Source organism: Sceloporus undulatus, chromosome 4, assembly GCF_019175285.1.
Source record: "Sceloporus undulatus isolate JIND9_A2432 ecotype Alabama chromosome 4, SceUnd_v1.1, whole genome shotgun sequence".
Lineage (NCBI taxonomy): Eukaryota > Metazoa > Chordata > Lepidosauria > Squamata > Phrynosomatidae > Sceloporus > Sceloporus undulatus.
In genome coordinates this window covers 31,052,530-31,077,104 of record NC_056525.1, presented here as the reverse complement: position 1 = coordinate 31,077,104, position 24,575 = coordinate 31,052,530, and the positions used below count along the sequence as shown (strand labels likewise).

General features: G+C 41.8%; 1 protein-coding gene and 1 long non-coding RNA gene across 3 annotated transcripts in view; one reads left to right on the top strand and one right to left on the bottom strand.

Moving 5' to 3' along the window:
- Window positions 1-24,575, bottom strand: part of HNF4A (hepatocyte nuclear factor 4 alpha) — an 83,689-nt gene that overhangs the window by 40,161 nt on the left and 18,953 nt on the right. The window contains exon 1 of one of the 2 annotated variants that reach the window (XM_042461508.1): window positions 6,926-6,990. The exons of the other annotated variant lie outside the window; for it this stretch is intronic. Coding sequence (XP_042317442.1) covers window positions 6,926-6,989 — 64 coding nt within the window. The 5' untranslated portion in view covers window position 6,990. Of the gene's footprint in view, window positions 1-6,925; window positions 6,991-24,575 lie in introns of those variants that run through there. 2 annotated transcript variants of the gene reach the window in all.
- Window positions 6,517-24,575, top strand: part of LOC121927694 — a 75,613-nt gene continuing 57,554 nt past the window's right edge. Inside the window, exons 1-2 of the long non-coding RNA XR_006103304.1 lie at window positions 6,517-6,572; window positions 19,136-19,358. This is a non-coding gene — a long non-coding RNA (uncharacterized LOC121927694). The remainder of the gene's footprint in view (window positions 6,573-19,135; window positions 19,359-24,575) is intronic.

Here is a 24,575-nt window from a genome sequence, read left to right as displayed (position 1 = left end):
TCCAGCTGGGACTTGTCTACTGCTCTGTCCTGATAGCCTTCCTTTGGACTCCTTTTACCTAATCAGACCTACATGATCCGGCTGACCTTGCCTACTGAATGCCATCTGTTCACATTAACCATGCCTTTGCCCACCTTCTTCGTTGTGGATGTCTGAACCAGATTTGTTTACTCCAAAGAAAAAATCTTTTCAGCTAGACAGCTTCAATAATTTTATTTTTATTATTTTCTCCAACAAATCTTTGTGGCTAGATGGCTCTTGTGGCTTATATCACATAGCAACCAAAATTTTATAGCTGCAATATCTATTTTATTACTTTGTGGAGCATTAATGGCTATTTATTATTACTGGCTTTTCAGCTGATGCTGTTATATATGATCAGTTGCACTTAACTTGTATTTAATACTGTAACCACTTGGCCGGCAAAACACAGCTTGCTTTGGAATTGTTTCTTACAGCTTCGCTGGAATGCAGTAAATTCTAAATAGATTAGTATCTGGAAGGTGAGGTCTAGTGCAGACCTGAGACTTCCACATATGAATGTGGATTTATGTGGTTTACTGGGATTGTGAATGTGGTTGACATGTGAATGTGATTCAAGAAAAAGCATCCTTTGAAGATAACAGTGTGTGTTGGGGGAAATGACAGAATGGACCAAAATAAATGAAAGACCCCATGTAGAATATTGGGTGAGGGAGAGCTGGCTGTAAATCTCTGTTCAACCATGAATCCCATGACCTTCAGCAATGTTTGGTTTCTCAGTCTATTTCAGACTTCTCCAACATCCTCTAGATGTTTTGGACTACAACTCCCATCAGTTTAACTAGTACATTCAATACTTTGGGAAGATGAGGACTGCAACCCCAAATACCTGTCCCCTATGCCATGTTTCATAAGGCCAGTGTACCCTATTTCATGGATAGGGATTAGTGTGTCTTCCCTCATATGAAGACTGGGATAAAAATGCCATCAGTTCCAAGTTAGTCTGTTGCACAAAATATAATAAAAAATCTTGTGATGGGTGAAAAAAATCAAATTTATTGTGACATTAGAAATCCAGTGTGGTGTTGTGGTTTGAGTATAGGAATAGGTCTCTTGAAGCCTGCAGTTTGAATCCCTGCTCAGACATGGAAACCTTTTGGGTGACCTTGGGCAAGTCACACTCTCTCAGTCTCAAAAGGAGGCAAAGGCAACCCCCCTGTAAACAAATCTTGGGGTTGCTATAAGTCAGAAATGACTTGAAGGGATACTACAATGACAGGTATGATTTTGTAAATGATCTCTTTTATGCTGCTGATCTAGAAGCAATCTTGTTTACAGGGCTGTTCCAAATCCTACTAAAGTAAATAGGAACTTTTCCCTTCACAGACTGTTCTTTGGTATAAATCCATGAATTGCAACTACAGTACATATAAGACTTGTAATGCTGCTGTTTCACTGAGGCTCTTTAATGCAACATTGTCTGCACCGAGATGGACATAGTGGCTTGGACTAAGGTGGGGTTTTATGACCCTCTGTAAATTCTGTTGTGTAACAACCAAAGTTTAATAACTGTAAATCAATTTATCATTTAGGAGCATCAGCTGAATTGCACTGAGAATTTAGTAATAATTAATAATTATGACCTATTCCTTCCATAAAAAATATCACTGTTTCATTGTTTCAGCATGTATGGTCTAAAGCTGCATCTCAGAAATAATGCAATTTGACACCAGTTTATCTCCCATAGCTTAACGCTATGGAATCCTGAGATTTTTAGTTTGTTGTGGCACCAGAGTTCAAACTGCATTAGTTCTGCAGTGCAGACAAGCCCATAGTATTTAGATGGTAAATTCAAGCCTTAGTTCTAGTTTTTATGATTTTTTTCACTAGAAATCAATATCCCAAATCCAGCCTCCCAAGAGGTACTCCCTCAAGTCTGCACTGCCATCCAGAAGCAAAAGTAGTATGTGAACAGAGCAGTAGCTCCAGCCATGGGGCATGCGAGTGGCCTGCTCTCTAGATTTTATCACACGGGAGGAATTTCTCTTAATTTCGAATGAAAAGAAAGTGGGGCCAGAACACTTTCACATGAATTCGCTAGTTCAGCGAATTAACGTGAATTCGAATTGCATTCAAACTGACTTCCCATTGCCCCAAAATAGCTTGCCATTGCCCGAAATTGCGTGTTGTAGTCTGTCACACAATAACGTGAAACCCCATGATTGCCTTCAGACTGACTTCCCATTGCCCGAAATTGCGTGTGGTAGTCTATCATGCAATAACGTTAAATCCCATGATTGCGTTCAAATTGTCATTGGATTACACTTCCAATGTCCCTTCTCTGATAATGTCCTCTGTGTTACAGTGGCAGTGTACCTTTAACATGAAATGCGGTAGGACAGCCAGCAAGATACTAAACTTTGCCCAAGAAGTGGTTACATAGAACTAAATTCTGAATTCTAGGAAGCTGTGGCATGAAACAGTGTGATGCGGCAGCTAAAAAGGCCAATGCTATTTTAGGCTGCATCAATAGAAGTATAGTGTCTAGATCAAGAGAAGTAATAGTGCCACTGTATTCTGCTCTGGTCAGCCCCCCACCTAGAATATTTGTCCAGTTCTGGGCACCACAATTCAGAAGGACATTGAGAAACTGGAGCATGTCCAAAGGAGGGCGACAAAAATGGTGACGGTGTCTGGAAACCATGCCCTATGAGGAATGACTTAGGGGCTGGGGATGTTTAGCTTGGAGAAAAGAAGGTTAAAGGGGATATGATAGCCCTGTTTAAAATTTTGAAAAGATGTCATGTTGAAGAGAGGGAGCAAGTTGTTTTCTGCTGCTCCAGAACAGGACCCGAACAATGGATGCAAGCTCGGAAAGCGATTCCACCTGAACCTTAGGAGGAATCTCCTGACTAAGGGCTGTTCGACAGTGGATGCACTCCCTCGGAGCTGAGAACCTGTGGTATGGAGTGAGTTTGTGCTTTGCTAATGGGTTTTATGTGTTCATTCAATACTTTGCATAAGAATAGGGATAGCTCACAACAGTACAGTACATATATGTTTACTGGAAAGATCTACCCCCCCCCCCACACACACACTATTATGAGGGTTGCAGCTAAGCTCAGAGGGATGGGAAGTCTAAGGATGCTACATTGATGCCATCTGCCTGATAATAAGATCCCAGTGCTCAGACCTGTGAGCACTGGATCCCACTAGATCACTAGACTGGGTTTATAGTTCAAAGGTGTAATTTTCCCCACTCTCATCATGCTTGGCTATTCTAAAATGTAGAGTGTTCTCGATCAGAGGGGTCTAGCTGAATCTTTAATCGCATGAGTTGACGGCTTGTTTTTTTGACAGAATTGATGTTTCAGCTTAACCTTTCTCACCGGGCTGTTGTGTCAATTAAAGGAGGAGATGTCCTTTTATACCACATCAGCTCCTTGGAAGAGGCAAGGATGAAAGTAATCCTCGTAATATTTAATTGTTGTTGTTGTTGTGCCTTCCAATCATTTCCAACTTATGGCGACCCTAAAGCAACCCTGTCACAGGGTTTTCTTGGCAAGTTTCTTCAGAGGGGTTTTCTATTGCCAATCCTCTGAGGCTGCGAGAGTGTGACTGCCCAGGGTCACCTAGTGGGGTTCTATGGTTGAGCAGGATTCAACCCTGGCCTCCAGAGTCCTAGTCCAATGCTCAAAACCACTATGCCACACTGGTCTCATACTGTATTTTATTTTGTCTGCTCCACTGCCTACAACAGCCTTATCCAACCTGGCACTCTCTGTCTGCCCTGTCTACAAATTCTGCTGGCCTCTTGGCCAGTATATCACAGGCAGACAGCCAGGTTAGGGTCGACTGAGCTAGTGGACAAATTGGGAAGGGTTGGTCTAGTAGTCAATGTTATTTTGGTACTGCCAGGAAGTACAGATAAAAGACTCCCATGATCTGTGCATAGCATGGCTTGGCCTCTGTATTGTGTGCTGCTGAGCAGAAGGAACAGGCGCCTGCACATGACCACTCAAGATAGCAATGGTTGTTCCTTGAAAGAACTATTTCCCCTTTAGCCTGCTGACCCAGTAATTCATTTGCCAAATGGAAAGAAACAATGGGGTATTGAGAGGGTCAGGAGGTGGAGAAAGTCTAAACTTGCCCCACTGAAGGAAGGATCTTCCATCCCAATCCCTCCTTGGCTAGAGTGATCCTTGTGATAGATAAATGCATCAGACATCAAGTTAAATTTGTGCAGGATTTGCACCGTGTCAGTACACTATCGTAAACCACCACTCGTTCTGTTCAGTTCAGCAAACAAGCCATTGATCCAATAAAACTCTCACAACTGAGTAGTAAGGCAAAAAATTAGCTTCTTTTCCCCCCAGACAAGGTCTAAGGGGATAACTCCGGAGGATTAAAGGATGCTAGAATAGCAAATGAAAGAGTGTATGCACAGGGATAGCTGGGTGAAGAGTTCCTGAAGGGAATAGAAGGATTACATGCCTGGAAACTGCAATGGTCACCCAGCCTTTCACCTCCACTGTACGAAATTACTTAGATGTACCAGTGCTGAATCTGCAGTTAAATAATAATATAATAATAATAATAATAATAATTAATAATAATTACTGTTTTATTTATAGACACTATTCCGCGATGATCATAGCGGTTGTATAGTAAATTGTAATACAATACAAAATACAAGGTGACAGTAAAGGAGGGGAAGTCTTGTCCTTCAGGCAGTCCCTGATGTTGGCTGGGTCCGCCTGATCTCTCCTTCTGAGGCCAAGGTGACAGTTAAGAAGGGAGGGCCTCTTCCTTCAGCAGTCCCTGTGTTTGCTATGTAGTTCAATTTAGATGTATTTCCAGGTGACTTTTCTTACTACTGTATTTGATGCCTGTAGGGTCAGGACCGTGATTCCCTTATATGCTTTATGGAAGGAAGTCTCTTTCTCTTGCTCTAGGCAGGGGTAGGCAACCTTTTGAGCCAGGGGCCGGGTAGCTGTCCTCGACAACTGGGGGGCGAAGCCATAAATAATAAATAAATAAATAATAAATATTTTAAAATTAAATAAATAAATAAACCGGGACAAATGTGGACAACATTTTTCAAATGGAGCACTTTTTAAATAAAAAAGGAGGACACGTGCAAAAATTTGCTGATTAAAAAAAAAGTTAAGATAATGCATGTTTCTGAGGCTTCTATAGACAATTGCCCCCCAAAGGCCCGGCGGCATCGCGGCAGGACCGGGCTGGGGCGTCCAAGGCCTCGCCGGGCCACATCCGGCCCGCGGGCCGCAGGTTGCCTACCCTGCTCTGGGAAATACAGCTGTACTTTTGTTCTCCATTTCAAAATAAAGGGGTTTCGGAGATGTCAATACCTGACAGGAGGAGAACACAGTCTTCAAACCCCTAATCAAATTTTTAAAAAGCAAAGTGTCCATGAAAGGAGGACAGTTCAAGTGGGTGTATGGGTGGGGACAGATAACCTTGCTTTTGTTTGTTCGGGCACCCCCACACGTTTTCCTTCTGATTATATCCTCTGAAATTTGACAGACCAAGATGGCAGGAAACAAACTGTTCAGAAGAAGCTACCAGTTCACTAGTGGGGACCAGAGTCTGGAAAAGTTACTTTTTGAATGATAATTTTTGGAATACACTACGGTCATGTGGCTGGGGACTCTGATAGTCTTTAAAAAGTTAATCCTTCCATGTTTCTTCAAAATTCATATTCTGCTAGAAACATTTTTAAAAAAACCGATAGCAAGACAAAATAAACCAAAAGACACCAAACAGCTTTTGCAGAGGAAATAATGGCTCCATTTGCTTTCTCACTGCCTATTTAAAACCCATATGTAGTGATCACAGCATCTTTTTTGTTGCACAATATGGTAGCTATTTTAAACGTATTTAATGGGGAATAAGGCAAATTCATGGATGGCTGTACATAACATGTACTGTAGCAGCATAACAATGTGACACAGGTCTAAAAGTTTGATTCCAATGTAACTGCTATGGCTCTGTCCTATGGAATCCTGGGATTTGTAGTTTGGTGACGTGCTTAGAATTTCTGCTAGAGGGCTCTAGGCGTGTAATCAGAGAGCTCAAGAGGGAATATGGAAGAAAGGGACAGAATAAATACACAGATTTCTGCTCTACCATTGGTCTTAATGGATCGGGCCAAAAGCCTTCCACTTCCCAGGCCATGAGGTAGGTAAGCCCGCTCGGGCACAGCCCTGGAGTTACAAGATTAAGAACTAAAGTCCTAGGGGAATCACGCCAGGACAGTCATCTCTCAAACCGTCCCTTCTGCTTTCCCCCCGCTTTGAAATTTCAAATTCCAGTTTGTGGACAAAGTCCTGCCTATCTGAGAATTAGATCTCCGACCACTGACCAAACTCCATTCCCAGCAACTACTAGTTCTGCCTTTTTCTCAGACTCTGGCATTCAGTGCTTGGAGCTCCTAGGAAGACCACAAATAGCTTTTCTGGCTTGAGAGCTCCACACCTTGAAAGAATGGAATTTTAAAAAATCAGTTTTGTGTGACTTCAAAGTTGGAAAATGGGGAAGAGGATCTTTCTGTCACACGAGCAAATGAGGTAAGAAGATAACTGTCATCTGCAGTTATTGCAAGCCTCCATTTCAAAGTAGAGTAGTGAAAATTTCTGTTGCTCTTACAGTAGTCATTTTGGGCCATTGCTTAAGATAAAAACAAAAAAGAAAACAATGCAAAGTGGGCAGGGAACTGAAAGCCAAAGAGATAGGTGGAACAAACTCTTCTCACTGGAGGGACTATTGGTGTAGTTAACAGATAACTCCCAGCTAGCCTCTCCTCTATCCATGGTGAATCTGTTCAGATTAGTTAGAACTTACTTTTGTGTCATCATTCGTTGACCTGTTTGTCTTGCATTAAAAAATTAACAGAGAATAGTTTACTGCATGACTTGCTCACCACTGCAAGAAATGGGACAAGAAGCTTTCAGGTAGACTTTCCAGCCCTTCTGCACATCCTGCATGGATCTTGGCACCTAAGTTTGAAATGCATTTTTAAGGATTATTCTGACGCACCTACCCTCTTAAAGTCAATTTTTGTTCCTGCCCTTTCCCATGACCTGAGTATATATTTGCTTTCTCCTGTTCCAAACGGGGATGATAAAGCTCCAAAGGCTTGGTTTGTCAGACTTTAGTAACAGGGATCTTCTTCCACACCTCAAATCTCATTGCCTTTTGCCTGACAGTCTGAAATGATTACAGAGCAATTTCTCCTTCCCCCCATGTGTTAATAAGCACCTAGGGGAATTCAGCTAATCAGAGAGTGCAGAGCATTATGGAATTACTAGCCCTCTGAAAAAGAAAGGAAAAAAGTGGCAGTAGGTGTCAGGCGCATCTGTACTGCATCTTGAAGAAGGACTGGGGGCAGGGCTTAGCTGGGTGGGAGATACCTTTTGGACAGTAGTTTTCTGAATCTTCAGCTACCATGGCTAGTGGCTATGCTGTCTGAGGGACTCTTGTTGTAATCCAAAAACATGAAAAACCACAACAATCATTAGTCCAATTTTTTTTTTTACTTAGAGAGGTAAATGGTGCACAGTTTTAGTAATCCAGATACATAGGGGTGAAGCAGGCGCTGGGTGCTGGCCTCTTGTATGGCAAGCAGGCCTGGGAGCAGTGAGGCCGGTATGGGTCATGCAGTGTCCATGTCTGGCTATCATATGCGGGATGGATTGAGAAAAGAGTTGTTAGACCCACAGTTCCCTTGCTTGGGTGTATTCTGCACATTTGGTAGTAAAGAGGTGAAGAACTCAAGAGTATATTACAAAGCTATGGACTTTATCACACTACTAAAAAGATGGGAGCATAGTGATATGTTTCCGTCGATATCACACAATAACGCTAAGATTTTCACACAATGTCGCACGGCGTCATGGTTATCCCGCAATTATCCCGTGAATAAAGAGGCATTTTGGCGCCCTATTTATTCAATAAAAATGCCTCTTTATTCACGGTGTAATCATGTGATAACTGCGACATTGTGTGAAAAATCTTAGCATTATTGCACAATATTGACGGGAGCATATAGCTATGCTCCCGTCTTTTTTGGGTAGTGTGATAAAGTTCTATGCCCAGAATAAAAGATACTCAAAAGATTATGCCTTCCCCATGTGCAAACAATTTGAAACCTTTTTTCATAATATTCAAACAAGAGAGCTGGCATTTTTTTAAAAAAAATTAGCAGGGCTCCTGGATCTTTAACAGCTGCTTGACAGGCAGGAAGTCAGCAGGCAACAGTGAGATAGCCTATTATTTTGGGGCCTGGGGCAAATGGTGGCAGCAGAACCCCCTCTTTGCTCTAAAGGCCTTCCCTTGAGATCATGGTCTGCAGGCAGGCAGGGCTGGGTATGGTCGGCTTTCCTTGATGCACAGCCCTTCCCCACTATGGTGTGATGCTGGGTCAAGATGTGTGAAGCGAGGGTGAGAGATGTGATCTGGAGGTTCTTTGTACTGTTCTCAGTAATTTGCATGTGGGATAGGATTTATGTCTGGCTTAGCAGAGTTTATCATTAGAAGGAGGAGTGGAGATAGGAGAAAGGAACATCAACAACTAAAATATGAAGATGATACCATACCACTAACGGAAAACATCATAGACTTGGAATAATTACTAATGAAAGTCAAAGAAGAAAGTACAAAGACAGACCTACTGCTAAACATAAAGAAAACAAAAATAATAGCCACCAAGGATTTACACAAATCCAACCTAGATAACAAGGAAATTGAAATAGTTAAAGATTCTCCATAACTTGGATCAAACATTGATCAGAATGGAGACTGCAGTCAAGAAATCAGAAGATTAGGGATGGGAAGGGTATGAAAGAACTAGACAAAATCCTAAAAAGTAAAGATATACAGCTGAACGCTAAAGTCAGAATTGTCCAAAGTCATTATTTTCTTCATTACCATGTACGGATATGAGAGCTGGACAGTGAGAAAAGCATATAGGAAGAAAATCAACTCATTTGAGATGTGGTGCTGGAGATGAGTGCTGAGGATACCATGGAAAGCCAAGAAAAGGCAAACAAATGGGTGCCTGAACTCTCCCTGGAAGCCAAGATGACTAAACGGAGGCCGTCATACTTTGGCCACATCATGAAAAGGCACATTAGAAAAAACAATGATGCTGAGAAAGTAGAGAGCAGTAGAAAGAATCAATCAATAAAATCATTCAGGGAAATCACAGGCCTGAACCTATAGGACCTGAGCAGAGAGTTTTGCTTTCAGTGGCCTGTTACAGACTGCCAAAATAAAGCTGCTTCAGATCTCTTTGGAGGTATGCTATTTAAATGATGCATGGCTCCTAAGAGTCCGGAGGTCGCGCCAAAGCCACACTCCATTCCTAAGCACCGGAGTGCAGCTTTGGTGCAGCTTCTGGATTCTTAGGATGCGTACATCATTTAAACAACATACCTCCAAAGAGACCCGAAGCCGCTTTATTTTGGCAGTCTGGAACAGGCCTCTGTTTTTGCAGACTGGTAAATGCTTCACCATGTAAGCTGCAGATCTGCCTAACCAACTAGTAAAAAATGAATAAAAATGAGAGGATATCCTGTGTTCAGAATTATTTTGAGTACTTCTGATACTTGGGACAGCTGTAGGTTATTAAAACCTACTAGAAGACCTCAGCAACATTACTATAAGTTGACATGATGTAGATCAGTATAGCTGCTTTGACTGGAAAAATAACAATGAGAATGAAAGTACGTATGCAAACAGAAAATCATACTTTATGCACATAGCCAACCACTTTCAAGAATTTATTGGATTATCCAAAAACCAGACTAATATCAACTTCCATAGAGCATTTACTGTCATGGCTCCCAAACTGTGGAATAGCTTACCAGAAGAAATCCATCTTATTACTAACTTAGAAGCCTTCAAGAAGGCATTTAAGACAGATCTCTTCCGGCAAGCCTACTCCCTGATCTGCTATAAACAACAATAAGAAGACACTTCATTCTGAGAATGTTTACTAGAATTTAGTTGTTGATATGAATATTTTATAGGATTGATATAATGTTGTGATTTTATGGACTTTATTTTATATAAATTGTAATTTTTAACTGAACTGTAATTTTAAATTTATTGATGTAATCCTGCCTTGATCTGCAGGGAGAGGCGGGAAATATAAATAAAAACTATTATTATTATTATTATTATTATTATTATTATTATTATTATTATTATTAGGCTATGACAAGATCAGAACTAGTCCATTCAAACTCCTGCGATCAAGATGATGTAACAAAATCATTTAGTGGTTTGTATGTAAGGACTCCAGGAGATCAGGATTTGTATCCTCACTCAGCCCTGGAAATCCACTGGGTGACCTTGGACAAATCACACTATCTCACCCTAAGAGGAAGGCAATGGCAAACTTCCTCTAAGGAAATCTTGTAAGAAAACCCTATGATAGTTGCCATAATTTGGAGTCAACCTGAAGGCACATGACGACAAAAGAACAAAAGGGGTAATGCTAAAAGGGGCAGCCTTCTATATCATTAAGCATGACATGTTGCGCATCACCCATAGTTGCACTGAATATGCCATTCAAACAAAAAAGACCAAATCATTTCAAGGCATCACACCCTAAAATCCACTGCTGGGGCCATGTTCTGAGATCTGGCAACCCTAGCTAAGACAGTCAGTATCTTAATGTTATATTGCTGCACACTGATATTTGCATACATTTTAAAAAAAAGAATGGACAGGTCACCAATCTCCTTCAAAGACATTAATATGAGGATTAAGCTGATTTCAGCAAGAGTAAGTGCAATATGAAACAGAGGACTGAGCCTTATATCTATCGTTCTCCTCGCTCCTTAATGTCATATGACTGGTCAACTATAGTCTGACTTAGTTGTTTGTTCCAGTATTGAGTTCCTCTGAATTATCTGCTGATTTAGCCTTGGCTGTCTAGACCATTTATTTCTAGGAGATTCTTGTTTACCTCAAAAAATGTGATCTTTGGAATGCGTCCTTCATACATGGCGACCAAGGAGGCACCATTGCTTCCACACAGTTTCTTGATACGGTTTAAATGTTACTACAAACCTAAGCTAGTTTTTAGGCTGCATCTGCACTGCAGAAATAACACAGTTTGACACAATTTTAACTGCCACGCCTCAGTGCTATGAAGTTCTGGGACTAGTCATTTTTTAGATATTTAGCCTTCTGTGTTAGAGAGGTCTGGCGCCACAACAAACTACAAATCTCAGGATTTCATAACATTGAGCCATGACAGTTAAAGCTGTGTCAGGAGGCATTATTTCTGCAGTGCAGATGCAGCCTTCAATCTATTTAACTATCATAGCTTCCACAAAGGTTTACTAAATTTAGATTCCAAAATTACTATACCTGTCTTCTTACCTAGGAACAAGATCTGTATTTTAATGACTAAAAAAAAACCCCCAGCAAAAACCCTGCAATATCTTATATTCATTCTCAAAACCCTTCATAGATCAGGATTTGTTTTGTAACACAAAAACAGTGAACCAACCCCATCAACCCCCATTACAGCTACAGATGCTTACTTTTGTGTATCGAGTTCTGAAATTTTAAGGAAAAATTTCTATCTAGATATCTATAAATCTCATTGGGGTGCTCAATGCCCAGAGGGCAATCATAGATGTAGGAGAGACAGGAATTGGTGCAGTGGTAAAATATCCAACTAGGGGAAACTAGGGCGTGCTACAGACCGCCCAAAACGGGCGGTCTCGCTCCGCTGCCGGTTGCTGCATCCGGGAACCACAGCAGCCAAACCGCGCGGTTCCCGGGCGCAGCAACAAAGAAGCGCCAAAATGGTGCTTCTTCCTGCGCCCCGGAAGAGGCGCCACAAGGCGTGAAGTGCACACTCACGGTGCCACTTCCGGTGCACGACGTCCGGACGCTGTGTGTCTGTGACGTCAAAATGGCGGCGCCCATCTGTATGCGCCGCCGCCATTTTGACGTAGTCGTTACGCGCGAGGGGCGAGGCACGTCAGGAAGTGCCGCCCCTCGTGCGTAATGACGCCGCCCCATAGGGCCCGTCCGGAATGCATCTAAGTTTAAATTCCCATTCAGCTATGAAGCTCATGGATTGACTTTTCTAGCCTATTTCAAGTGTGAAGTTGAAGGCTTTCATGCCTGGCATCCATAGTTTTTGCTGTAGAGAGAGGTTGCAAAAGAAGGCCAGAATCAGAAAATGGAGGAAAGGCCACAATTTTATTAAACAAACAGCAACAAATGTAGGGTTGGCCCAAAGCATGAGGTCTGGATCTGGAACATCAATCAACCCCCTGGTTGTTCAATGAACTGAAATGCCTGGTCATGGCCAAGCTTTGGGATGACATAGGGGGTATGAAAAATGCCATCTCACATACTGCAACCAGCCAATTGTATATTACCAGTTAAGCCCCATCCACCCCAGCAGGCCAATTACGGGCCCACCCGCCCTCGCAAGGCATGCGGGGGCATGGGCTGGGCCCACACCACAGGAACACAGCCAGCCCACCAAGTCAGGCAGCCCCATTTGTAGGTTTTTCAGGCTATGTGGCTATGTTCTAGAAGAATTTATTTCTGATCTTTTGCCTGCATCTGTGGCTGGCATCTTCAGAGAATGGTGGCATGGAGATGGGGTATATTAACAATGCCTAAATTCGGAATCTTAATCCCAACCCAGAGAAAAATTCCCTCTTACCTATGTCCTCACATAAATTGTGATGAATAGAAGAGAGGCAGAAGATTGTGTATGAAAGGGGATGTTGGGACAAGACATGGGGAAGAAGGAGTTTGGAGGTCCACAGAAATGGGGAGCTATAATGAAGATCAGGCCACAAAGATTGAGGATGAAACACAGTTGTAAAGGAAATCAGCAAAAGAGGAAAAAGCTGCACAGACACATACTGTTCCTAATGTGTTTCTAGAGATATTTCTAGCAAGGTGGAGGGGAAACATCTCCAGCTATTTCTCAGTTTTGTGGGAACAGCTTTCTTTATTTTCAGTCAGATAGGAGTCAACTGAAGCTCATTCTTTCTAACCTGCTCTTATAACCTGCTACTATAAGAGAGCCAGTCCTGTGCAATTATAAATCAATTTAGGATGCTCCAAAATCACTGGTCCTGACCCAAATGTCCTGGGGGAGTTCAGTCATCATTAATCACAAATTAGTGGGTACCATTAACAACTGTATATTGGCTGCACTAAAAAAAGACCTTTACTGTAGTGCACTGCTATATTTCAGTAATTTTTAAATTTTATTTTTAAAAAATCAAAAATTTAAATCTAGGGGGTTTAAACTGGAAAGTTTCATTCTTCTTTCTAACCAGTCACATGGAAAAGAACAATCCAAACAAGAGGCCCAGGTAATAAAAACATGCAAGGGCCAGTTTAATGAATTATCATCTGAACAGAAGAGCATTATTATTATTATTCAACTGTTTGATTCTCCCAGCAACCATCCTTCACTGACGCCCTGTTCTGTCATAAAATAATTAAATTATATTATAATCATAAACAGCCCAATTTAAGTCAACCAAGCATTTCATCAAATTGGATCATGGTGGCAAGCTGAAGCCATGAACTTTATAAATCAATCATCAACTGATAAACAATGCAATGATTAACTCCCAGAACTGGTGTCCCCAAAGCTGGTTTCATGGAAACATGCTGAAGGTAGGCAATATTGGGTAAGATAATTGGAGGAGGGGGAATGAATGACGGGGCATGAACCTAGTTTATATTTAAAGATTCCTGGCATAATTGAAACAAGGAAGTGTAAACGGTACAGTACAAAAATGCCCTCGGATGGCCAGTGATATTTTTCTCTGGGACTAGGAATGGATATTCTCTCTCTCTCTCTCTCTCTCTCGACTACTTTCCTTACAGGTTTGTTGTGAAAATAAAGTGGGGAGGAGAAGGGCCCCATATTTTCACATATAGAGCTCACTAGAGGTAAACAGAGATATAAATATGACTTTCAAAAGTGCACTCCCTAGAAAAGTGGGCTATCACATCTGAAGGCCTGGCATACATAGCAGGATTCTGCATTAAAGTATGTCTTCACAAAGTACAAAGGATATTTTGAAGGATGGATTAGACAGATTCATGGAAGATAAGGCCATCAAGGAATACTAGCTATGATAGCTATGAATGTATCCACAATGCAGAATTAAAGCAGTTTGATACCATTACTCTACCCTACAGAATCCTTGGATTCGTAGTTTGGTGAGGCACCAGAGTTCTCCAACAGAGTGGGCTGAATACCTCACCAAACTACAAGTCCCAAGATTCTGTAGGATACAGTTGTGGCAGTTAAAGTGGTGTCAAATTGCTTTAATTCTGCAGTGTGGATACACCTCTTGTATTGTCTCCAGTACCAGATGCATTCTTTTTCTCAGAAGTATCTGCTTTGGCCTAAGATAGCTGAGTACTCCTCATTTGGTAGACATGTATTCCCTAGTGGTATCTTTCTTCCAAAAGCTGGGGCACCTTTGTCATAAGGAAGGGATGCATTGTGAACATCTCCCTTTGCTCCAATATTTCTGTAGTTACTTCCTAGGCAGCCCAGAAGCGGTTCCACTGCAGGGACACCCTTAGCACATGTATAATGTCAGAGAAAATGGTCCCCAGATGCCCTTAGAAGTGCAGGACAAAGGGCATCATTTTGAAGGTCATCATTAAAGGTAAAGGTAGTTCCTTGACATTAATGTCTAGTCTTAACTGACTGTAGGCAGCAGTTCTCATCTCCGTTTCTAAGCCAAAGAGCCAGTGTTGTCCAAGGACTGCTCTGGTGGTCACGTCACCAGCATGACTGCCCCGAACGCTGTTACCTTCCCACTTAAGTGGTACCTATTTATCTAACTTGTATTTGCATGCTTTCGAACTGCTAGGTTGGCAGAAGCTGGGACTAGTGATGGGAGCTCACCCCATCATACAACACTCAGGCCTTGAACTGCCAACCTTCCAATCTCTCATCATCAGAACTGGCATCTTAACCACTAAGCCACCGCATCATTAGTACCTTCTTAAAGACAGCATTGAAGGATCACCATCTTTCATGACATTTATGCCACAAATGTGACATTCTCTTAACATGTGGAACCTACTGATAACATCTGGCAATTCCTAGGTAGAGAAGCGGATTTATTATTATATGGCAGAATGGTGGGAATGGATCTGTGACCTTCTCATCTTCAAATAAACCTCTGAGACTGAGGCTATGGGTCCAACCAGTAACTGAATGGCCTTATCCTTTGGAGTGATCTAAGTACTTTCTAGTCTAACCTAAACTAGATTATTACTAACCTAGTTTGCACTCAGTTAATTCAGCAGACAGAGGAGAAGATGAGACAGTGGAACCTTGTACTTCCCAGTAGGCTCAAGCCAAAGCAAACTGCTGCAACCTCTCCTAGCTTGTGTGTTCTTCCTCATTAATAACTGTTGCCATCTTGACCACATTCTGATGTTCATTGGTGATCTCTTTTTCAACTGTGAAATGTTAGTAGTATGGTAATGGAGACTTACTCACTTTAGGGCAAGAATCGGATGCTTGTTTTCCTAACCTGTTTTTCCAAGGAAGTGAGGGATGTTTGAGAGACAGAGAGGGAAGCTGAAGAGTTGCTTCCCCATAGTTCCAGAAACCTTAAATATTTGTAAGACTCTGAAGGCCAAACGTGGGATTATTGTGATAAACTGGCTCCAGAGAATGTTTGCCCAGAAATTAGCGGACAATAAGCTAGCAAGAAAGCTTCCTGTTAATTAGGTTGAAACCCTCAAAGTGCTTATCCCCTCCAGAAGGGGAGAAAAGCATTCTGCTGGGCTTTTCTTTATGGAACTTAGTGTTACTGATGTATCTTCAAAACTACTAAGATGGGGGCTAGCCTTGGGAGTAGACTTCCAACAGAAACCTTGAAGTCATTTTTATATATTCCAAAAGAAGCTCCATGGAGCGTCTCACAAATATTTTGCTCCAGGATAATGTTGTTCATATAGATGGAGGAGAACCTGTTTAAAACCAATGTATATTTTGAAAAGAGTTACTTTTCTATTTCAGAAGTAGGGAATTTTTAGTGGTTTCACCCTCCCAGTGAGGTAGGTATTTCAAGCAACCATTCATCCAATTTACTTGACTAAACTTAGGATGCATCCACACTGCCCAATTATAGCAGTTTGATACCAGTTACATTGCCATGATTCCTTTCTGTGCAATCTGAGATTTGTAGTTTGGAGAGGTACTTTAAATTATCTGCTAGAGAGCTGTAGCCCACTCTGCTGCACAACAGCCCTACAGCTCTCTAGCAGGGAACTCTAAGCACTTCACCAGACTATAAAACCCAGGATTCCAGGGGACAGAGGCTCATCTGCACAGCAGAAATGATCCAGTTTGACACAACTTTAAATGCCATAACTCATTGCTATGGAATTCTTGGAACTGTAGTTTTGTGAGTCATATAGCCTTCTCTGTCAGAGAATTCTGGTGCCACAACAAGCTACAATTCCCAGAATTCCATAGCATTGAGACAGGGCAGATAAGGTGGTCTCAAACTGGATTATTTCTGCACTGCAGATGCAACCAGACTCGGTTTCAAATTGTTATAATTGTTCAGTGTGGATTCACCCTTTGGCAAGAACACTGTTTTTCCTCCCCAAACAGGCTACTGGTCAAAACTTTAAAGTCCTAATACTACCCAGTACCTGGTGTGTCCTGAAGCAAAGCATAGCCATTCATGTTCCAGATGGACCTGCTGGTTCTCCCCCAAAAAGGAGCTAGAAAAGCATCACACTCAGAGAGGGACTTCTGCCCAGCCAGGAGCACAGGGGTTGTAAGCAGGGAGCCATATTCTCTCTGACTAAGCAAAAGAGAAGCCCTCTGGAGCGCAAGCTGCAGGGAGAAGCTAATCCCCTTAATGCCAGTCACAATGAGATTTGATTGGAAGCAAGAGTTCATACAGCAAGGTTACAGGCTTTAAGGAGTTCTGCTAAGTGCTAGAATGGGTTTTGGAGAGTGGTCCTAGAGCTGTCGTTGAAGAGCCACAGGTTCCAGAATAAGGCGATTGGGAAAGTAACTTCTTTGGACCACAACTTCCACAATCCCTCAAACACCACAGCTGCTTTTGTGCTGGCCAAAAAATAACTTTCCCAAGCTCTACTCAGGGTGGATCAGGCCACTTTTCTAAACTTATAGCTTCATATGCCCAAATTCTGCACACGTGGTATGTGCATATGCATGTGCACGCATTGGTATATGTTCGCAAGTGTACTAGGAATCTGTACATTGTGGGGACATTCAGAAATGATTTAAACAAAATAAATGCTTAGCGTGTGTGTTTTAGATTCTTTATCTGAGCAATCCTATTACAACACCCCTGCAAAGTAGCTCAACATTATGGTATCTTATTAATCAGGGATGGTCAGATCTTTTGAAGCACAACTTAGGCAGTGGCCTTGATGGCTCAGGTTACAGGAGCAGTAGTCCAGACTACCTGGGAGATGACCAGTTGTCTGCTACTGTCATTATCAGAGAAGTAAGGAAGGTGCTCAGGCTATCAAAAATGAACAAATCCTCCAAGAGCCTGGGAGGGCTGATCTATGTGGCTGTGCCAAAGAAAAGGACATTGGGTTGACACTGCTTTGAATCTTGCTGCCTTTGTGTCAGATCCCCCACTGGTCTTTACTTCTTCATTCCTAAACTGTAATACTTCCCCCGCTATAATATTTAGGATTAATGTGCAATCCTGAGCCATTTCACAGGCAGTGGCATCACTAGGGTTAGTGTCACCCACTGCCACCTAGTGTTCCCCATTCCAGGGGGGAAATAGGGCAGAAATAAAAAAAAAGAGGAGGAAGAGGATCACTGGCTAGGGAGGAAATGTCTTCTAGAAGCTGCAGCTCCAAAAAATAACATTTCCATATTCAGTATCTAGTCTGAAATATGGATTTGATTGCATTTCTTTGCTCATTTTTGAGTCAGAAGAAGGCTTTGGCTGAACTTTATTAACAAGACTGTACTCAGAGTTAGCTTTACCACTAGGTGGCTATCCAGGATAGCAAAGCATAACACAAGGAAAGCAAATCACAACACAAACCAAACCTAAAAGTGCCCCTCACTAGCCTTGGGCAACTGGGACCCCATGTTCTCTGCTGCTTTTTCTGTTCCTTTCTGGAGCCAAAACATCTTTGTGATTTCAAACCTGGCAGCTTCTCCTGACTCGTCAGAGCTCAGCTAGAGAGAGAAAAGAGGCTGAGTTGTACAATTCTTGATTTGTACAGGATATGTGTTGCTTAATGGACAAAAGAGTTGGCAATGGTAAGTTACTTTTTTGGACCACAAGCTCTCAGAATCCCCCAGCAAGCATGGCCCCTTTCTACGCTGCCTGGAAGATTCAGAGAGTTGTAGTGAGGAGGAGGAGGAGGAGGAGGAGGAGGAGGAGGAGGAGGAGGAGGAGGAAGTTTGTTATCTCCCCCTTCCATGCAAAGACAAAACCGTGAGCAGCCGAGAGCAGACAGTGCTGATTTGTGTTGTTTTTGCTACTTCTTTTCCAAGGAACTGGAGATGACATAGTAATTCATCACTGAGTTGGCTTTTATTGGTAAATGGCTTTCAAGTTGTACGTGTCACAGACCTAAGTTCTGGGAAATTGAAAAGATTAAAGCTGATCCCAGGTTTACACTTGATTCAAAGTCAATTTAATGGTCCAGGAAGGTACACACTGCCACAGCCAAATTTTGCTTCAGAAATCACTTGCTGGTGCCAGGACCTTATTCTTATGTGGAGTTTTCCTAAAAGCTGCGACAGAAATTCATAGATTAAATTAATAACCGTGCTGGGAATATAGGAGAGTTAAAGCCAAAGCTCACCCCTGAAGATTTTGGACTAGTTCAGAGGTGGGAATTGTACCTGGTGGCACAGTGGTTAAATGCCTGTACTGCAGCCACTCACTCAAACCATAAGGTTGCGAGTTCAATACCAGCAAAAGGACTCAAGCTTGACTCAGGGTTGCATCCTTCCAAGGTCGCAAAAATTATTACCCAGATTGTTGGGGGGAATTAGTTTACAGTTGTAAACCACTTAGGCACTGCTAGTTTGGTATGAAGTGGTATATAAATGAAGCTTTTTTTTTTTTTACAGTCCATGGGGCACATGTAGCACGCAAAGACCCCAGTACAGGCATTCATCATCAACAATTATTTGGGCTCCCAGCTGATGAATGTCTCTGTGAAAAATCTCCAAAGGGCTTGAGTAAGACTATTCCCTCCTTTCTACCGGACCTTTTTGGGTTTTGAAAAAGCCTTTCCTCAAGCTTAGAAGTGACCATCCAGTCAATTCCAGTCTTGAAAAAGAAAATGCAAAGGTAGGTATTGTATGTGGATGATCAGGAAAAAGGCCTATTAACTCTCTCTTTTTATTTTATTTTAATTTTTGCATCTAGCCACCTTATGTGGAAATAAATAAATATGAACGTCCTCAATGAAAATTTCAACCCAAACCTTCCTAATAGTTATTACAGAAGACTGAACACATATTTTAGTCTGAAACATGATAATTAGGTTTTTCCTCCCACAATCCAGGCATCAAGCTACTCTTGCATAAGTTGAGTTTGTAAGGCAAATATGAAACCCACCATGGCCAGAATGCCCATGAGCGTGGCAAAAACTCAGTGGTAGCTGGCAGCTTCTACTTCAGAGGGCAATGAATACAAGTTTTTCAAACCTTCAAAGGAACTGTCCAAGGAGCTGGACTCATTTTGAGGCACCTTGGAGAACTCCTTTAAAGCTTGGGTTTAAACCTGGTGTAGATTCACTACCCTACTGACATGGAAGCTACCCAACATCAGTGCAAACACCTTTCTACTGTTCCATCATGCTTATGGACTGAACCATGCATTCCCATAAGTAGCACTTTAAGCCTCATGTGTGAAAATTCCCTGACAAAGCAGATAGTAGGAAAACCTGAATTACAAGCTGCTAGGCCAGCCATTCATTTACACAAGAGCAACTGATGGCTTCAATGTTATCAAGTCTGGAATTTTATAAAAATACCCCCAAAATCCCTTTCCCAAAATGCATCTGTGGAGGTAATCAGGTGGCCCCTTTCCCCTGGCATCACTTGATCATAGAGGCCTCCAAGCAAGTTCTGCATCTATAGGGTGAAGTATGTCTCCTGATGACCCTAATGGAAAGGCATTATGGGAGCTGTCCCTTGGCTGCCATGACCTGAAAGCGGAGAGACCACGTAGGCACCAGCCTCAGTTAGGAGTTGCAAATAGGAAGATTTCCTTCACACCTAGGAGACAGATTTACAGACAAGCCATTCCGGTAGCAATCGTTTTCTCATGACAAAGGATACCTATGGATCAAGTGATGTGTAAATTTGGTTTCCCTTTTGAGGTAGGACAAAAGCCTCCACTGACTACGTGACTAGGAACCTATTTAAACTCCAGTTTTTCCTTTGTTCGAAGTTCCATGTTGGTGGCAGGCAGGCACTCTGTCAGTCTGCTTCTCCTGGTTCCACACACCCCTTTCCCCATTTTCCTTCAGTGTTGCTGCAGCTACCTTGATTCCTAGGGAAACCATTGCAGGCAAGTATTTACCATTAGAAGGCCTTGTGTTCTCTTTCCACTTTTCCTCCCTTTCTTCTATTAGCCTTCAGTGACTGCATGAGTGAATGTATGTGTGTGAGTGTGTGTCTCCCTGTGCATCAATAAACTAGATTAAAATTCAAAGACTTTGCCTTTGCGTCAGTCCCTGGAAGTTCTGGTCCCTTCGTAAACAGGCTGGGATTCGATCCGAGAGGGGTACTTGTAAGGAGCCCCATATTGGTGTGTTGAGCTAATTAATATTCCCCAAAATTTGAGCAGATATCCTTACATCAAGGTCAGCAGAGCAGTAAATCCACTCCGACTTTTACCCTGACTTTAATGGAGGTGTCCAAGGTGCTGGAACTATTTGGAGGATGGGGTTCACTGTGCTGGGCAGCTCATTTGAAAGTCACAGCAGATTCATTGCCCACTGACATCAGCGCCACCAAATAGCACAACATTTACAATATTTTTAAAAAATCCCTGCTGAACTTCTATCAAATTGAAGTTCATGTGAGTTTACAAACATCAACTGCTCAACAAAGAACTAGACAAAAATGAAAATACAATTTGAGTATCTCTTATATGAAAATCTGAAATGCTTGTTCCATGGACAAAATTATTTAATATATCACATAAAAGTACTTTCAGGCTATGTTTATATCCAACATAAATGAATTTCATGAAGTTCTGGTCCCAAGCATTTTGGATAAGGGATACTCAACCTGGACAATATCAAAACAAATTAAAAATACCCCACATCCCGCCCCATCAAAAGCACTAAACTAACTTTTGCCAACTTGGTGCCTTTCAGATGTTTTGGACTAAAAATCACATTGTCCTCACATAGCATGGTCAATGATAAATTTCTAATATTAAAAAAAAAATATGGTCTCTATCTATTCAGATATAAAAATCCACTGAATTAAAATGGATCCAGGTAACCCAATGGAGCAAGTCACATGCTCTCAGCCTCAGGGGAAGAAAATGGCAAACCTCCTCTGAACAAAGCTTGCCAAAAAAAACCTCATGATAGGGCTGCCTTAAGGTCACCATAAGTCGAAAATGTCTTGAAGGCACACAACAAGTGTACACAGCAGCAGTGGGAATCATGTAGCCCTTCAGATGCTGTTGAACTGCAGCTTCCAACAGCCCTAGCCAGTGTAGCCAATGGTGAAGAATGCTGGGAGTGTCAAGCCAACATCTGGACAGCTGCACAATTCCCAACGTTGGTGTATAGGATCAAAGACTAATAAAAGGGGTTACACTCAGAGTATAAAAGAAACCAGGTGAATATATTCAGCCGTTGAGAGTCAGCATGGTGTTGTATTTTGAGCATTGGACTAGGACTATTGGAAGCTGGGATTCTAATTCCTGCTCAGCCATGGATCCCTCTGGGTGATCTTGGGCAAGTCACACAGTCTAAGCTTCAGAAGAAATCTTGCCAAGAAACCCCCATGTAGCACTGTACTTTTACATGCTTTCAATCTGCTAGGTTGGCAGAAGCTGGGGCTAGGGACAGGAGCTCACTCTGTCCCATGGCACTTGGCCCTCGAACTGCTGACCTGCCAGCTTTGCAGTCATCAGGGTCAGCGTCTTAAGTGCTGAACCACACATCCCATAAGACTAACTACCAAAATGGAAATCATAAGTAAAGTGGAAGATGATGAAAGATAGGTCATCCTTGGATGCATTTTGAAAGAAGCCTTTCGGTGATCGCTCAAAGGTTCAAAATATTTTTATTTACTTACACAAGGCTTATCTGACCTGGTTGTTTCATATCATGTGTGCTTATTGTTAGTTTTGAATAAAAAAATTGCTGAACCATGGTGAACTTTTTTGTGGTGTAGGAACCCATCTCTATTCTTTCCGTGTTATTATGGCCTCTGATATGTGACTAGCAGCTCTGGAAAATACAGCTTCATAATATACTTGAACATGAAAGACAATAAAATGTTCCCCCAAGATCAAATAACACTTGAAGAGATTAAGATTGCCAAACTCTTTCATCTCCGTGCATCAATAATGTAACCCAAATGCAACATTTCAATGAAAAATAGATAAATCTCCTTACTTGTTTGCCTGTTTTATAATCTCAATGAATTTTGTACTGTTTAGTATCTGTCATGTTCAATGAAATGCAATTAGAAATAAATAAATGAAAGGTCCCCCCCCAACACATATATACATGCAAACACATCCTGTAATGGTCATCTATGGCCATGTTTCCATGAGCATTGGTATAGATGTATAGCAAAGCAAGGGGAGACACAAGGAAGGAATAAAAAATAAGCATCACTTCTGAAAATGGCCCAGCTTCCTTTTTAAAGGGTTGGGACTGGTATTAAAAACCAGCAAAGTAGGCACTGAATTTTTAATAATGGACTATAGAATCCTTCTCTCCACATCTTCTGAGTTTCCCATCATTGCAGTAGCATCATGTGTTTTTGTTGCTGTTCTCCTGCCATTTGCTTTTTCTTCTTCTTTTTGGACAATGGGAAGTGTTTGCCAGTGCCAAGCCATGAACACTTCCCTTTTGTGATGATATACAATAATATTTACAGGAGATATGACACTTCCTTTCTTGCTTACTGGAAAGCTTTTTGGTGGCATGATCTGGGCATGTGCTACCTTGATTGAGCTTGTGGTTTTCTGGTGGCTTTTTTTACTTGTATGTGTATATTTGCCTTCCAGTCTCCTGTCTGCTAATAGCAACCCCATGAATTTCATAGGATTTACTTTATTTATTTATTTCACTTTTATGCTACCTTTCTCCCAAAAATGGACCCAAGGCAGCTCACAAGATAAGGCAAGGAGTACTCAGAGGTGGTTTTGCCACTATGTGTTGCACACACCAAAACTGTACATAGAAAAAAAATCAGTGTTTCCAGATATGAACCATGGTCTACACAAAAGGAAAAGAATGAGTGACCCCTACTGGAATACTGGTGAATTCACAATGGGCAGAATGGGTGTTCGACAGAAAAGGAGAAATCTGTGATAATGTACAACCATAGCAGTATGATACCTTTTTACTTGTTATGGTTCCATTCTAGTAAATCCTGGATTTGTGGTTTCATGATGTGTTTAAATTTTTTCTGCTACATTGATCTAGTCAGTGCTATAGTTAGACTATAGTCATGCAAGTTATAACAATATCAAATTGCTGTACAACAGTATCCTCTGCCCACATGATCAGTGTGGGCAACAATTGAATTTTGACTCTGTATAACTCTCAGCACTGGCAGCCATAGTGGCTGCAGGTTTCTGGAAGTCGTAGTACTTTTTTTTGGGGGGGCATAAGGGATTGTATATACTGACAAAAAAAAATCAATAAATCCTGCTTTGCATTGCAGTTTCCTGGTCCACAGTGAACCTGTTAATGCCAGACACACCACCCACATCAAAGTGAGATTGGCTCATCCAGCCACATATTCCGAACTAGAAAATTCACTTCAGTGCAAAGGGGCAGTCCACAATCTCTGTTTCTTTGCACTATTTTTGACCACATGGTCATGTCTCTTCCTCTCCTCTCCCCCCCTTCCCAGCATGCATAAACCAACAGCTGTTATTGTTTGCCTATCCGTCTAACAACCCACCTTGTACTCTGATTGATGCCTCCCCTATCCAATCGCCTTCCTCCGGCACCCCAGTAAATGATCATCAGCAAGGGAGGAAACTTTAAATGTCACACACAAACAGACAGACACACATGATGGATAAAGAAGGAAAATGTCTTTCTTTTGCTCATTGGAGATTTATCTATTACCCCCTCCCCTGCTGAGCCAAACCATGAGATCAGTGGTGAGAGGTTAGATTGGGTTAAACCCCTTACTCACCCCACTGGTAAAATGAGCAAGTAAGCAACCAGTGCAATAACGTGTGAAGAGTTACCTGGATTCAGTGGCTTGCCAGCAGGGTATAATCAGAAAGTGAATGCAGAAAGTACGTATTTGGTAGACAGCCTGCTGTTGACTTGCAATTACTGCT